Source organism: Dermochelys coriacea, chromosome 23 (genome assembly GCF_009764565.3).
Source record: "Dermochelys coriacea isolate rDerCor1 chromosome 23, rDerCor1.pri.v4, whole genome shotgun sequence".
Lineage (NCBI taxonomy): Eukaryota > Metazoa > Chordata > Testudines > Dermochelyidae > Dermochelys > Dermochelys coriacea.
In genome coordinates, this window is record NC_050090.1 from 1781535 (window position 1) to 1797317 (window position 15783).

General features: G+C 57.2%; 1 protein-coding gene across 4 annotated transcripts; it reads right to left on the bottom strand.

The window, feature by feature from the left end:
- Positions 1-317: 317 nt before the first annotated feature.
- DMAC2 (distal membrane arm assembly component 2) lies at positions 318-13370 on the bottom strand. Of its 4 annotated transcripts, none has more exons than XM_043501718.1 (6): positions 13302-13370; positions 8777-8958; positions 7167-7247; positions 6876-7015; positions 2544-2706; positions 318-748 (listed from the first exon to the last, which is right to left on the bottom strand). In XM_043501718.1, the coding sequence occupies exons 1-6, from the start codon at positions 13317-13319 to the stop codon at positions 550-552; spliced, it is 783 nt and encodes a 260-aa protein (XP_043357653.1). In that variant the 5' UTR covers positions 13320-13370; the 3' UTR covers positions 318-549. The 4 variants fall into 4 exon arrangements, with proteins under 4 accessions (XP_043357653.1, XP_043357652.1, XP_043357655.1 ...); XM_043501717.1 differs by lacking the exon at positions 13302-13370 and adding an exon at positions 9494-9529; XM_043501720.1 differs by lacking the exon at positions 7167-7247.
- Positions 13371-15783: the final 2413 nt, after the last annotated feature.

The following is a 15783-nucleotide window of genomic DNA, read 5'->3' on the forward strand; positions in this document are numbered from 1 at the left end:
GTGGCTTCCCAGGATGAAGATGGCCTGAGAAGGGGGACGTTTCTTTCCTGCTGTTTCCTGCCCGGTGCAGCGTCGGGAACACGCCACACGGTTGTGCTCCGAGAACTTTCTCGGCCCAAAGCGAAAAATCTTCCCTTCTCCCAGGTCCCTTTGAGCCGTTCCAGGCTCCCGGTCGGCCCCAGTGCCACCCAAACCAAACCAGCACGCTGCGCTGGAAAGGCCCCTTGCCTCCCGGGCGCTTGCATCTCCGTCTCTTGGGAATCCCCAAGTTCTGCTGTCGCTCGGGCCTCTCCCCGCAAACAAGGACGCAAGAGTGGCACAGGGAGAGGCCTTTAATGCTCACAGCATGGTTCAGCCGATTGCGAGCCCCGTCCTCCGTGAGACCAAAGCCGGGGGGCACGGATCGCCCAGGACAGCCCAGCCACACCCACAAATGTACCGCCACGCTGATGTCCTTCGCTGTTCGTGATCGGAGGATGCTGAAGGGAGCGCAGCTTCCCGCCCTCTTCCATCAGTGTCAGGAAAAGCTGGGGGCAGAGGAGCCAGGTGTCAGGCAGGGATTTCACCAGCTCTCCTGGCTCCGCTGGGGACGCCGGGCTCCTCCCTTCCGTCCCTGCTCATCTGGGCGCCAGAATCCGGGGCCAGCCCCACCACCTCGCACTGGGGCAGCATCTCCTCCACCAAGATCTGGATCAGCCCCGGGGTGGGTACCGAGGGCAGGTGCGAGAGGTCGAGGCGCCGCAGATGCCTGGGGAGGTGACGGGGAAAAGAGATAACAACGAAACACAGAGCAATTAGCAGTCTTGTGGCTAGGGTAATGCTGCAACGGACTCAAGGCCCCCGGACCACTGGAAAGTGACTCATCTAGAAAGGTTCCCCCCCGGAGCTGGGACCAGAGGCAGATCCTTCTCCCACCCAGCCCCTGATGCCCCCACCCTCTCGCCAAGCCCCGCTGGCCTTCTTCTAACAGGCCCATAAACCCATGGCCTCCCCTCAAAGGACACTTAACACAATGGAAGAGAGAGTGAGTCCAAGGCTGGATTTTGAAAGTCTTTCAGCTCCTCACTCTCACTGGAAATGCAATGGGAATCCGCTCCCTTGGGAGACAGGCACCAGCGCACCTTTAAAAGCCTGGCCCTGATCCTTTGGCCACAGGGGAAGGAGCCGGGTCTAGTGGTTAGAGCAGGAGAAATGTGGCCCGGACACTTGGGTTCTACTTCCAGATAGCACAGACTCAAGCAACTTGCTACTCCCTGCTCATGCCTCAGTTTCTTCGCCGGGTGAATGGGGAGACTGATGGGGGTTTGGAAAGTGCTTTGATCTCTTGGGGCGAAGGTTGGTGTCCGCAAAAGCACCACTCCCATCAGGAGAGGCACTGTGGAAGTGAACTGCTGTGTCTTGGGTGGAAGAGGTGGGCACCGGTACAATCTGCGGGGAGCCGGGGCACGCGTTGTTTTCACACCCGTTAGGTGAAGACCGAGCAGGTTTCCCCGAGCCCTATTAACACTGCCTGGCCCTCGCTGGAACGGCACCTCGCGTTAGCTCCCACGTGGGCAGAACACACCGTTCTCCCCAGCCAGGGGCACCTGGGGAGCAGCCACCCACCTTCGCGGCACACGCCCGAGAGGAGGCCCCTGCCATCCTGCCGAGGAGGAAGGAAAGGGGCCGGGATCTGCCTGCACCACACCCAGCGGTGACTCATCCGCTCCAGCGGAGGTCGACGGGCCTGCGTGGCAGCGTTCCTGGCGATGCTCATGGCCGAGAGCTGCCGGGGGGTTTTCCGGGAGCGCGATTCAGGGCGGATCCCCTGGCTGGCGCAGCAGCGCCGTCTGAGGGGCGGAGCAGGACTAACCATCATGCTCCTGGGCTTTTCCTGAGCACGCTCACCCGAGCGGCTCAAAGCCCTTTATGGCTGATTAGCCGGGCCGCACAGCTCCCCCCACAGGCAGATGTTAACAGGCCCTCACTCACAGAGGGAGAAACTGAGGCACAGAGAGATAGTGAAAGTGAGGGATAGCCCCCAGGAGTTCTGACTCTCCCCTGCTCTAACCATTAGACCTGGAGCCCAGAACTGAACCCAGGAGTTCTGGCTCCTCTAACCACTAGATCCTACTCCCTTCCCAGAGCTGAGGGAGATCCAGCCCCCCCCCACTCTAACCACTAGGCTCCACTCCCTTTCCAGAGCTGGGGAGAGAACCCAGGAGTCCTGACTTCCAGCCACCCTACCCTACCCTCCCTCCCCGCGCTTTAATAACTAGGCCCCACTTCCCTTCCAAAGCTGGGGAGAGAACTCAGGAGCCCTGAGTCCCAGCCTGCTGCACTAACCACTAGACCCCACTCCCCTCCTAGAGCTCAGAAAAGAATCTAACCACTAGGCATCACTCTTCTTCAGGAGATGGATATACCCCACCCAACCCCCAATTCCCTCTGCTCTAAACCCTAAATCTCCACTCTGTCCTAAAGCCAGCCTCTGAACCCAAATGTCCCGATTCCCCACCCCGCGCTCTGAGCACTGCGCCACGCTTCCCAGCATTTCCACTCACTCGAGCTGGTGGAGGCAAGCCAGCCCCCGATCCGTGACCTGGGGGCACCCAGCCAGCGAGAGCTCCTCCAGGCTGTCCTTGAAGACATGCAGCCGGCTTAGGGTCCAGTCGTCAACGTGGGGACAGCGGCTCAGGTCCAGGGACCTCAGCGCCGTCAGCTTCACTGCAGGTGCGGAAAGGGAAAGGAGGGTGGAGCTGTGGAACCCAAACCTGGTGGCAGCCAGCCAGCCAGCCCTCCCCCTCCGGCCCCAATCTCATTGCCTGCCCGGAGGGAGAGATTCTGAGGTGACCCCCTGGAACTTAAATTTTGCCTCCTCCCACAGGAGTGGCGCTTACCAACCTACCTCTTGCCCAGCACCCATCTTCAGGAGGGTGCCAGGTTGTTTCCACACCCACGTGACGTCCCGGCAACAGCAGGTGCTCAGCCCCTCTGGAAACCCGGCCCTTTTATCTGTCGCCTGAACGTGCACTCTGGTGCCTAGCTGCAGATATCTCCGACGGCCAGAGATGGGGCACTAGACAGGGAGGGCTCTGAGCTACTACAGGGAATTCTTCCCCAGGTGTCTGGCTGGTGGGTCTCACCCACATGCTCCAGGTCTAACTGATCGCCAGATTTGGGGTCAGGAAGGAATCCCCACCATCACCACCACCACCACAGCGGAGGCTCAGCGGAGACCCTGGCGGGTTTCCCTTCCTCAGCCAGAGATTACAGGTCTGTTGCAGGAGTGGGTGAAGGTCTGTGGCCTGCAATGTGCAGGAGGTTGGACTGGATGCTCCCTTCCTTACGCACCCAGGCGAAGAAACGCTGGCCAAGGGTGGCAGAGGAGGTGGGGAATCGTAACTTGACGCAACACACGTGAGCAACACAGGCCTCAAAGATCCATCTGCCTGCTACTGGCAACCTGAAAAATAACCTCTGCGAGCTACAACATGGCCAGATATTCAACATCCACGAGGAGAGCCCCGACTTGTTCTCTCTCCTCCCCCAACTCTGATCAGAGGCAGGGTCTCCTCACCTGGCGGATGAAATACAAGCTCCAGGGTAATAAATACCAAACCCTCATTTTTAGGAGTGGCACAGAGAGGTGTGAGCCGGGAGACTGGGTTCTATCTAGCGTCGGAAGAACTCGGTTTTGATCAGTACATGGCAGCGAATGCCGATTTCCAGTGATGGTAATCAACATGTGGAGCTAGGCAAAGTACGAAAAATACTGCACGAGCGTTTGATTTAAGGCTAATTACTTCGTCTGTTTTGACACGTGATGCTGCCAATTTGTGATTTAATGGTTTTAAAGCTTTAACTTGAATCTCAGCATCTCCTGCCATTCAGTAACCATTGTCTGACTCCCACTTTGTCTGACCTCCCCAGAGTTTCCCACAACAGTGAATATTTACATCCATTTAAAAAAATTAAACATGCTTAAAAATAACCATCAACCTTCTCCATCAAAATGATAAAATGAAACAAGTTCTGCAGAGTCTAGTCACGTGAGACGCGTGGAACCGCGCAGCAACCACGACCCCGGTGATGCAAAGACTATGAGACGAGCCAGCGGCTGTAAGGACTGGCCTGTTCCTGAGCTCAGCTGAGGGATGCTCAGAGACGGTGCCAGTGATGCGCCTAGTTCCCCCATCACCTGCCATCAGCACAAAGTGGGGTGAAATGCCACCCCTCTGCGCCATTCTGCTGCAACTACACACGGCGCGGGGCGACTGGGAATCAGGCTGGGCGGCTGCGTCCAAGAACAAGAAGCAAGCCAAGGGGCGGAGAAAATCCAAGCCCAGAAAAGACCCAAACCTCCTGCAACCAGAGGCCACCCAAACCTGGCTCCAATAATCGAAGACTCGCAGCCAGGTCAGGAACTGACCCCCAGAAATTAGGGGCTGCATCAGCCTAAGGAGAAGGGGCGGCCTCCTCCTGCCTCCCCTTTGTCTAACGGCGGAGAAAACGAGGAAAATAACTGCAGATAAAGGGTCACGCTGCTCTCCGGTTCAAGCCTCGGCAAGTCACCACAGGGCTGACTTCGGCCCAGCATGCTGTGCTTTCCGTTACAAGGGGAACCAGCTCGTCTAACTCCAGACGGGGAAACGAAGAGCCACTGACCTTTACTCTACACGACAAACTGCTGGTTACCAGGTGGCTTAGCACCACTGCAACCAGGAGAGGTCCTAGGTATGGCCCGCGGCCACTCTGCCCTGTGTCTAGAACAGCCACTCGCCCTGCCCTCTGGATGCTTTTAGTACCAAGTCCCCCGGCCAATGCTGGCCAAAACCACATCTGGTTTTGTCCCAATACCAGGTGGGCAAGGGGGCAAACCTCTCAAAAAGAGGGCAGTCTGGCTTAATACCTGACATGCTGCCGGGAGCCCAGATCTGCGGCATGTTTTCCAGGTTTGCTGTGCTGTTTTTAGCCCCGCAGCGAGAGCCTGAGTCAGTCGGCCCAGGCTCTGAGATTCAGCACCACAGGTTCTCCTTCGCAGTGTGGACATACCCTGAGGGGCTCATGTAATCACAGGACTCCAGGCGCTGGGGCTTTAAGGACACCACCAAATCTTGCCAGACTCGCACTAAAATCCTGAGCTGACAATAATGAATCCTCAACAAGATCAGACCCAAACTGACAGCTAAACACTGGACAATAGATCTCTGTGTAACCCGAGATCTGGTCTCAACAGGTGGCAGCTGTATGTCTTTGGACACATCTGATTATTTCAGTTTAATGCAGACATATGGATTAGGTTCATCAAATCATTGCCTGAGATAGCAGCTGCTTCTGACTGCCAGGAAATGGACACGCCATCCCTCCAGCCGTGCATTAGAAGCAGCCAGGATGGCATTACGAAGGATCTCACAGGAAGGTACACAACCCTCCAACACAGCCACTGGAACTGCCCTCAGCATGAGATTTTACCCAGATCCTCGGCCTCCACCTTCCTTGGCTTCATCTTGTCCATTAAGAACACGATCTCTCCATTGTGAGCCTGGGGAGGAGCCTGCTACATTACTGCCTCTGACGGGCTCCCAGCCAGGGCAGGGTACCACATATTAAAAGGCACAAGAAGCAGGAAGGTAAAGGCCAAGGTGTATTTCAACAGCTCAGAAATTGCCATGCTGAAATGGACAAACAGATTGTACGAGAGCATGTGATCAGCTGGTCTGACTGTCTGTGTGCCACAGGCCAGAGAACGGCTGAGCTGTTAGACAAACACACCCCCTTGATTTCACAATGGCCAGGGCTGGAGAATCCACCCCCCCCCCGCCCCAACTTGGGAAACTGCTTTAGTAAATTACCCTCCCTGTGAAAAATCCATTCCTGGCCTCTTCGCTGACCCCTCTCCCATCGATCCACCTCCTTCCTGACTGGTGGGCACCAGAACTGGACGCCAGGTCCCAGCCACGGTCGCGCCAGGGCCAGACACAGAGGGGAAATACCCTCTCTGCTCCGACGGGAGATTCCCCTGTTTTTGCAGCCCAGGATGGCATTAGCCCTTGTGGCCCCGGCGTCACGCTGGGCATCACGTCAGCAGATAAATAGATTGGTACGTCCCCAAATCACCCAGCCTGTCTTGCTTTGTATTTGTACCATCGCTTCCCTGAAAAACGGCAGCCGTTTGAACAGCGCTGTGTGCCCCTTACAGCACCAGCCGTAAAGACAAGGGACAGTCTCTGCCTCCACCTATCCATCGTCTCCGGAAGCACTCTACAAATTAGACCGTATGCTCTATGGGGCAGAGACCATCTTTGTGTTTGTACAGCGTCTAGCACCATGGGGCCCTGGCGGGGGTGCCTAGGCACTACTGTCAAATAAATTAATAATGATAGCACCCTGGGATTCTCATAGGAGAAAAGCATTGCCGCTGCTGTTACAGTAAATGTCTTATCTTTTCTCAAATGTACTAATCTAGTTCTTCCAATGATATCCTGCAGCAGTGAGTTCCACAGGTTACATGTATGTGGCCTGAGAAGCGTTCACTCCTTGGAGGACTCCTGGGGATGTTCAAGAGCTCAGGGATGAGAGAAATCAGCAAAACTTATCACCCCTAGCTTCATCCTTTGATCTCAAAGCTCTTTGCAGAGGAGGTTGGGATCACGATCCCCATTTTACAGATGGGGAAACGGAGGCACAGAGGTGGGGCCTGCACAGCAGCAGAGCTGGGAACAGAACCCAGAACTCCTGAGTCCCAGTCCGGGGCTCTATCCACTAGGCTGCACTGCCCCCTCCATAAGAAAAGCCACTCGTGAGCCCAAGTGTTTCTGTGCTTCATAGCACCCCCAGCTGCGCCAAAGATCCCCCAGACAAATGTCCTCCGTCAAAGTCCATCCATTTCTCACCTAGGTTATCCAGCCCGTCGTAGCTCAACACAGAGCCAGAGAGGTCGATGGCCACCACGGGCACGTCCCGGAGCTGTAGGAAATCAGAGCTGTACTTCCCCCGCCGGTCCGCACAGAACCAGGTCTCCTGGCCTTGAAACCTGGAAGGAGAAACGCCAGCATTAGGAGAACTGAGCCGGGGGTGAGTCACAGCGAGGCACCAAGGAGACCCCGCACCAGGAACCGGGACTTTGCCAAGGGGATTCCCCGGCCAGACCCACGTCCCCAGGGCTTGGCCGAGAGCGTCAATACCTCACTCTTCCCCTGTTGGACAGGACAAAGTAGGCTGCTGCAACATTGTCTCCGTAGATCTCCTTGGTGTGACCGTAGTACCTGGCAAAAGGAGGGCGGAGGGGGAAGGATCACAACATTTTTCAACATGAAAATGGTGCATGTCAAGGAATATTCATTATTATTATTATTTAACCTCGGACCCAGAGCAGGCCCCTGGCGCGCTCAGAGCTGTACACACGCAGACCCTGCTCCAAAGAGGTTACGATCTACTAGAAATTTTGCCCAGAAATATACACCCGGAGCCTGTTCATTTCCATCCGTGCGGGTCCAGAGCATGTAAATTGGATAAGAGGAGCATGGACAGTTTTTTTGCTCTGTGTTTGTGCAGTGCCTGGCACAGCAGGGTCCTGATCCACGACTGGGCTCCCAGTGCTACCGTAACAACAAACAATAAGGTTTGGATTCAAATAACCACCCTGAAGTTAAAAACCACTGGAGAACGAAGTCCCAACACCCAGGGCAGCTTCTCTCCCATACACTATGCCAGGACCAGAGCAACCCTGAGACTTAATGACTCTTGTGAGCCGCTAGGAAGCGGACAGAGACCCAGAAAACCCACTGACCACGCCATCAGCTGGTAACAGCTTCTAGTCCTTGGGTGCAGACGAAGCCAGATTTTAAAGGCTCTGCAGCTCAGATGCAAGTCCCCTGCATCATGGGTCTTGAACCCGGGCCCACAAGGTTCACAGAAGCAGCCACACTCCAACCCTCCCCCTGCCTGACATCCCGACCCAGCTCAGCGCCTGGCACCTGACTTGTAGTTCCCGACCTCCAGTTTGTCTCCTGCCTCTGACCCTGGTTCCTGACTCGTGACTGCAGACGCTGGCTCCAACTACTAGGTCTGGCTGCCCACAACCCGGTCGTGACAGCTGCACCTTTGAGCTTGGAACTCTCCTGAGGAGAAGTGCCACAGAAGGGCTAAGCTCTTCTTTACAATAGAGCCAGGCAGGAACGGTTTTCAAGAATTTTCAAGATCTGGAAAAATTTTCTCGTACAGAATCACGACAAAAGGGCAAAATTGCCAGTACTTTTGTGAGCAGACAAACGGAACACAAAAATGCCGTTTGACTCGGTAGAAATGTTCTCTTACTTCGGAGACATTTGCTTCAAGTTTGTCCTTTTTACTTTTCTTTTAGTATCAATTAAGTTACATTTCTAGACCAAAAAGTTGCTTCCAAAAGAAAAAAAAATGAAACTTGCCATTTAAAAAGGTTTTTCCAGCATTTTTGTCTGCTGGGAAATTCATCAAAACTGACCCTTTCCCGCAAACAGCTTCGGTTTTGAAAAATCAGCATTTTTCACCCCCCAAAAAATTTAAAAATTCCCACCTAGCTCCGCTTTAGATTTCCCATGAGCGGTTGGTTGTGCATGTCTCCCCGTAGGTACCCAGCAGTTCTTGACTTCCATAACCATCACATTTACAGTCATCAGCTGCTCAGAAGGGGAAGTTTCAGAGGTTTCTCTTTTCCAAGAAGTCAGCTGCTGGATCAAGTTCCAGCCATCCCTCTCCAACCCCCCCGCCTCTCCCTTCTCAGCTGGGGAACACTGGAGATGTGGGCTGTACGTACGCGTTCTTCCTTCGCAGGTTTCTGTAGCGAAGCTTTGTGCTCCAGCCGACGAGGTATTCGATGTCATAGAACCAGTTACAGAGGTACTGAAGGATGCCACCCTTTAGAGGGTCTGGGGAGGTGGCACTGCTGTACGGACGACGGACGCACAGAAGGTGGGGGAAAGCCCTGCATTGCTGGAGCTGCAAGACACACGGTTAATCATGGGAACTCCCAGAGAGTCAATCATATTTTTAAGGCCAGGGAGTTGGGGGCTGTCAATGCAAACACCATAATACAAAGAGAACCCTCTGCTAATGGAAGCAACCCAATTCCTCCCCAACCCCCACCTCCGAGAGGGCTCTGCTGGTTAGAGGTTAAATGTAGCCTCTCTGCTCCCAAGGGGTCAGAGCCTCACGTGCGCTGACAGGTGGAGGCACACAGGAGCCTCTCCCAGGGTGATTTTGCTCTAGCCACACAATAGACTCCGTCTGCTGGCTACATCCTGTATGATCGATCCCACTGCACTGACAGGGGGGACTAGGATTGAGGACTCCTGGGTTTCTTTCTCAGTTCTCCCACTTTTCCCTCTCTGTGCCTCAGTTTCCCTTGTGTATAAAGAGGATAATCATGAGTCAAGAAAGCTCAGTCCTATCCCCAGCCGGATTTCCAACTGCTGCCAAATCTTGAGCAAATCCCTTCCCCAGGCTGTGTCTATTTCCCTACAAGGAGACTTACCCACCTCACAGCTTCACTCATTAGCTGCAGAACCAGAAGCTACATTTACAGGTTTTCTTAAGCTTGAAGCATCTGTCTACAGGAGAGACGCAATTACAGCAGTGCTGGCTACAGCCAAAGCACCTTAAACTCTCCCGCTGGAGATGCTTTGGTGCGGCTACAGATCCGAGCAGCTGGCCCGAGTTGAGGAAGCAGGTGACCACAAAGAGATCTTTGTTCCGGCCCTTGCCGAGAAACACCTAACCACACAGCAGCAGAGCAACTCTGCCCTCCTCTGGGTATCTCCTGTGCTGGAGCCACAAATGGAAGGTCTAATGGGGTTGGTTTTGCAACATGATTAGCAAGAAAGGGAGGAGGGGAAAAAAGGGAAGCCAAGAGCTTAAATACACCCAGGCAGCTGGGAAATTGCGTCTGACGGGCGGGGTGACCATATTTCCCTGTGCTGAACACAGGACACCTGGTAAAATCACTCGTATTCAAGCAACGTCAATGGTAATCGGTCAGAACTACGCAGGATAAACGTTCAAACTAACACCAAGTGGACTGAACCCCTGTTAAAAAGAAATACTGCGTAGCTGGAGTCTTTATTTACCTTAAGGCTTTAGGGTTCACATGGGGAGGGGTGTCACACACACATCACCTGGCCTCTGTCTTTGCAGAACCTATCTCTTCTCTCCCTCTCCCTCCCCCCACTGGAAGCAGCTGGTCCCTTCCTGCCCGCACAGTGTCAGAAAGGCAGCTAACACCTCCAGACTACCGCTGGCCACTGACATAACCCAGCCGCCTCCTGTCCCCTGGCTACCAAGTGGGCAGGAAGGGTTAAGCCCTAAGGCTGCATTATGCACCAGGGGCCAGGGAACCTGACTGCAGGGGGGCCAGAGAGGTGGCTCAGCAGGGGAGGATGCCAAGGGAACAGAGCAGCCCCACGCTCCCTGGGACAGGACCCACGGTAGGAGGAGGCAGGTGAAGAAGGGGCTAAGTCCCTGCCTGGGGAGCTGCTGTGGAGCCTGCACGGGGGGCATGAACAGGCTGGAAATCGCTTCCCCCCCCCCAACTCCAGAGCTTAGCTGAGAGGTGGAGAGGCTTCCCTGTGCCAGCGCTGTGCAGGGCTTTGGCATATGCAGGGCTTGGCTCCTCCTGGCCAGTGCCCCAGGCCGGAGGGACTTGGCTTTCCCAGGGCACCAGCCCAGCCAGAGGCAGTGGGGGAAGGAAGGAGCCTGACAGCCAGGCTGTTGGTGAGCTGAGCGCTCCAGCCAGGGGCTGGTTCTCCCCACAGCGCCGGGAGCGGGATGCACCCGCTGGGCGAGGGAGATGGACGAGCAGCGGGGCTGGGGGGAGTGGCAAAGGAGGGTGAGGACAGCAAGAGGGGGAGCACGTAAAGGGTCGATGGGTGGGCAGCAGAGATGACACACCAGCCACTGCAGTTCATAGCATGTAGTGTGCTGGCCAGAAACGGGACGGGGGGGCCCTGCAGGCCGAGAGCCGGCACACAGCGGGGGCTGCAGTGACAGACCAGCAGCAGGAGCGACTGGCCCCATGTGCTCCATCTTCGCCCCACCACTAGCCTTGCACACCCACCCCCCCACTCACCAGTGTGGCCAACTCTCATGGTTTTATCACGATTCGCGATATGTGCTGTTTGTCTTAATGTCCCAACTCCTGAAGTCATGAAAATCTCAGCTTTCATTTTCAAAAAAAAAACCCTCTGGCCTGAGCATACCCTAGAGACTCAGAAAAACCCAGCAGGTTAATCAGAGGAACTCCAAACTGATGATTTTAAATGCCATGTTTCTTAAGCCAATCTCCCAATCTTTGGAGGGCTTGCCTTGTGATTTTTTTAAATGCTTGAGGTTAGCACTCCTGAGAAACCCATGTAGTTCTCAAATACAGAACTCCTTTCCTTTATTCTTTGCCTTTTTCACCTGGCGGGTTAAGGTTTTATAGGTAATTGCAAAAATTAACTAGGCTGCAAAGACTTTGGCCAAGAATCCACTTCTTCACCTGAGGAAGTTAATGTCAAAAGAACAGGGGCTTGATCCTGAAATCATGGGGAGGTTTTTCAAGGCTAAAGCGTCCTTCACAGCACAATCAAGGCTTGTTTGCTACCATCAGTGCAAGGAGACACAGCTCACCCATGCATTAAGTCTTCACATACAACTAATTTAACATCAAGACCATCAAATCAGTGCTTTAGGTCACTACCGACCAGGGCTGAATTCAACACTTTGACCCAGAGATGAAAAGCACCAGGTCCTGATCCGGGATGCTCCTGAACTTGTCCCAAAGAGATCTAGTGACATCTACTGGCCAGCGCTCTCAGCTCCCTCTTCCCGCCGAGGGATTTCACATTCCAAATCCAATTCGTTAAAACCCTTCTCCCTGAGCCTACCCTTCCTAGCAAAGGACGCCAGAATGTTTCTCAGCCTCCGTGGACGCACGTCACTCACCAGCGAAACGCAGCCCCCTCTGGGCTGGAAAACAGCTGCTGTTTCAAAGGGAAACTGTCAAGGTGATATTTGGCCCCAAAAATATTGAGGGGGATGGGGGGGGGGAGAGCTCCTAAAAAGCCATTTTTATAAGTGATTCCAAAGGAGGCAATTTTAAACAAAGGTTGGGTTTGCAGGAGGCCCTCCAGGTACAGTCCACACAACACGGCAACACGACCAGCCAACAACAATGGCTCTTGCAGTGACACTGACTAGAAACCGACATGACATTGATGCCAGGCGAGCACGGAGAAGGTCGCTGGCTGCCAACGCTGGGATCTGCTTCCCGAGGCCCGGCTCTGACAACGAGGCCTGTGGACCCGAAAGCTGCCGCACGGCACCAGCAAAACCTGGACATTCGGTCTGGTATTTGAGGTCACAGGGACCACGGGCCCATCCCAGATCCAGCTTCTGGGGCCTTCTCTACACTATGCTACCATGGGTCCTTTTCACGACCTTTTGCTGCTCACCTGACCCCAACGCTGGGGTCACCCTCTGATTCTGGGGATGCTTTTGAGCAGCCTCGCACCCGAATGGCACCGTCCCACAGCCAGTCGCCCACCCACGAGCGAGGCAGCCTCCCACTGGGCGCCTATGCTTAGCTAGGCAGGGTCGGGCCCCCTGCAGCACGCGCCCCCGGGGCAACGCGGAAACTGCCCCAGGACGTTTCCAGGCCCCAGCAGAGCCAGAGGCGGCGAGAGCAGGAGGGTCCCGGGCCACGAGCCGGCACAGGGTTTGTGGTGCGCTTGGACCGGGGACTCAGGCGGAGTGGTTCGCTCCGAGGAGCCCCCCAGGCGCTGGGGACCCCGGGGGGGGCTATGGGGGCGGGACCCAGGCGCTGGGGACCCCGGGGGGGCTATGGGGGCGGGACCCAGGCGCTGGGGACCCCGGGGGGGGCTATGGGGGCGGGACCCAGGCGCTGGGGACCCCGGGGGGGGCTATGGGGGCGGGACCCAGGCGCTGGGGACCCCGGGGGGGGCTATGGGGGCGGGACCCAGGCGCTGGGGACCCCGGGGGGGGCTATGGGGGCGGGACCCAGGCGCTGGGGACCCCGGGGGGGCTATGGGGGCGGGACCCAGGCGCTGGGGACCCCGGGGGGGGCTATGGGGGCGGGACCCAGGCGCTGGGGACCCCGGGGGGGGCTATGGGGGCGGGACCCAGGCGCTGGGGACCCCGGGGGGGGGTTATGGGGGCGGGACCCAGGCGCTGGGGACCCCGGGGGGAGGTTATGGGGAGCGGGCGGGAACCTGCCCCCCCCCCCGGGAACGCTCTACCGGGGCGGGGGGGGGGCCGGGGTGCGCGGACAGTCCCCCGCCACCTACCGCCCTGGACGCCGCCATCTTGGATCAGCCACGTGACTCCCAGCCCCGCCCGCGGAGCGCCCCGCCCCTCACAAATAGCCCCGCCCTCTCGTTCAGCCCCGCCCCCTCCGTAATCTGGGGGTTCGGGGTCCGGGAACCAGGACTCCTGGGCTCCAGCCCCGGCCGGGGGAGGGGGATCCTGAGCTCTATTTGCAGCGCTTACTCCTTGTGCGCCCCTGAGCCGCTCGCTTCCCCACTCTGTGCCTCAGTTTCCCCCCACCCCGCCTGTGGGAAGTGCTCCAGCCTATTGCCACGCAGCCCAGCTGCACCCAGCCGAGTCACGGGCCGGCCGGCAGGTAACGGATCCGCTGCCCTGCTCCTCCACCTCTCGGGGGGAGGGAGCGTAGGGCGCCGCGGGCGACATCAGCACCGAGCTGGGCAACCGCACCTTGGTTTCCCCTCCGGGGTCCAGCATGGGCCCCTGCAGCGGGACTCCAGCTCCCCAGCGGGCAGGGGCCTGCGTCGTGCTCCTCTGAGCCGGAGGGCAGCCAAGCCGTCCCCTGCCTGAACCCCAGCAAAGCCGCTCTAAGCAGCCCCACCTGCGCTCTCTGAGAAGCATGCGGTGCAGGTTGAGTGCCCCCTTCGTACAGATTGGGGGTCCCAGGAACAGGCAATGGGGTTTCCGGCCCAGGGCGTGCGGCCTTTCCCCTGGGAATTTCCGCTCTGGTGATTGAGGGAGTTGCTGGAAGAGGCAAGCCGGGCAGCTGTGTGCCAAAGGGTGTGGGGACGGGCTGCTTCGTCTGCGAACTTTGAGCCCACAGCTCCACTGGATGCGTGGGAGCCTGGCACATTTATTACCAGTTGCCAGTCAGCGCCCAGACCTGCTCCCTGCACTGCAGACCCAGACTGGGCTCAGCAGCTCCGTGGGACAGAGATTAAGGGAATCGGCACTTCAGCTTTCCCGCTGGCTCAGGGGAGCAGGAGCACCGCTCGGTAGCACCCTCCCGCTCGCTTGGTAAGGAGGGTCCCTTCAACTGCCCCGTCGGTGCTGGGAAACGGTGCTCAATCGCCGGCTTGTCCTTCCGTCCCCTCCTCCCTCTCCCGGCGGGACTCCTCCGGCCCTACCCACGATTGGTGGCGCAAGAGCCTTCTCCTTTGCAATCCCCTATCAAACGCAACAGACGCCTGGTTTCTCCCTGTAGCCCCAGCCATGCTCCCCCCCTTGGTCCCATCTCAGGATCTCCCTCCCTGTCTCATCTCCCATTCCCGGCAGCATCCCCAGGGCTCATGTGAGAGCTGCTAGGAAAGACGTGTGCCACCAACCTCAATTCTCCTTGGCCAGAAGGAGGGGGTGGTCAGGCAGGATTAAAGGAGAAAAACTGGGGGGGAATGTCTGGGAGAGGGGGAGCAACCCCCTGCGCAAAAGGCCAGGGGTGCCAGCCATAGTCCACATCTGCGATAGGACCCTTTGGCGCATGAACCTGTTTCAGGGAGACACTACCAGAGGTTTCCCAGACACCCCAGGCCAGCCCCAGGCACCCCGATGGCCGAACGCTGCTGGATGGAGGAAGTGGGGTCTCTTTTCAAGGGGCTGCCCCCACTGCCCAAAGTGCTCAGCACCCCCCACATGCTTGGCCCTCTGGCGGCAAGGGAGCGCCAGGAGGCCCTAGGAGTGCATGGGACAAGCAGCCAAAGGGACAGTGCTCCGGGCTCCAGCCTCCAGGCCAGGATCTCTTGGGTGCGGAATGAGCTGGTGAGTTCGGCCTGGTTTTTCGTTCGGTGCTGGTGGGTGGGCCCTGGCAACTGGACTCCTCAGGGGGTAACTGGCTGCAGTAGAAGGCTGTTATCTTCTCTGTGGACCTGCCACGAGAGGGGGATGGAGATGCCTGCTTTGCCAGCGGGTTCCACCGCTAGCGACTGGCTCGACAGGAGCAGCCGCGATTCCTGGTTGTGGAGGGGAGCAACCTCTCCTGGTTACAGACCCTTCCTTTCCCTTCAACGCCAGCACCCCTTTAGGACAGGAAGTGACGGAGAGTCCCGTTGCCAACGGCTAAGGACAAGCAGCAGAGAGCGGCCAGTGCCAGGGTTCATGGGTAACTCTCACCGCCCCTTGAAAACCACCAGTCGTAACTCACTCCCTCTCTTCCCATCCCTGTCCCAGCTCAGCCTGCAGCAGACCGACCTGGCGCTTCTCCGGCAACTGGACCCCATCGCCCAGGAGATCCAGGACCTGCGGGAGTTGGAGCAGGAGCGGGAGGAATTCTTTGCCGAAGGGGAGCTGTAGGAACCAGCCCCCTCCTCCCACTGGCATCTCTGCCCCTTGACACTGAACGGTGGGGTGGAGGGGAAGGCCTTATAAACCATGCAGGTGGGCATTAGCGGGATGGAGAGGACCTATAGGATGGAAGATCCCCGCCTGTTATGAGCTATCCAGGGCACTTTGGATGTGGGAAATGGACGGATGTAAGGAGACAGAAAAGGAGCCTGTCGTGTTCATTGGCTT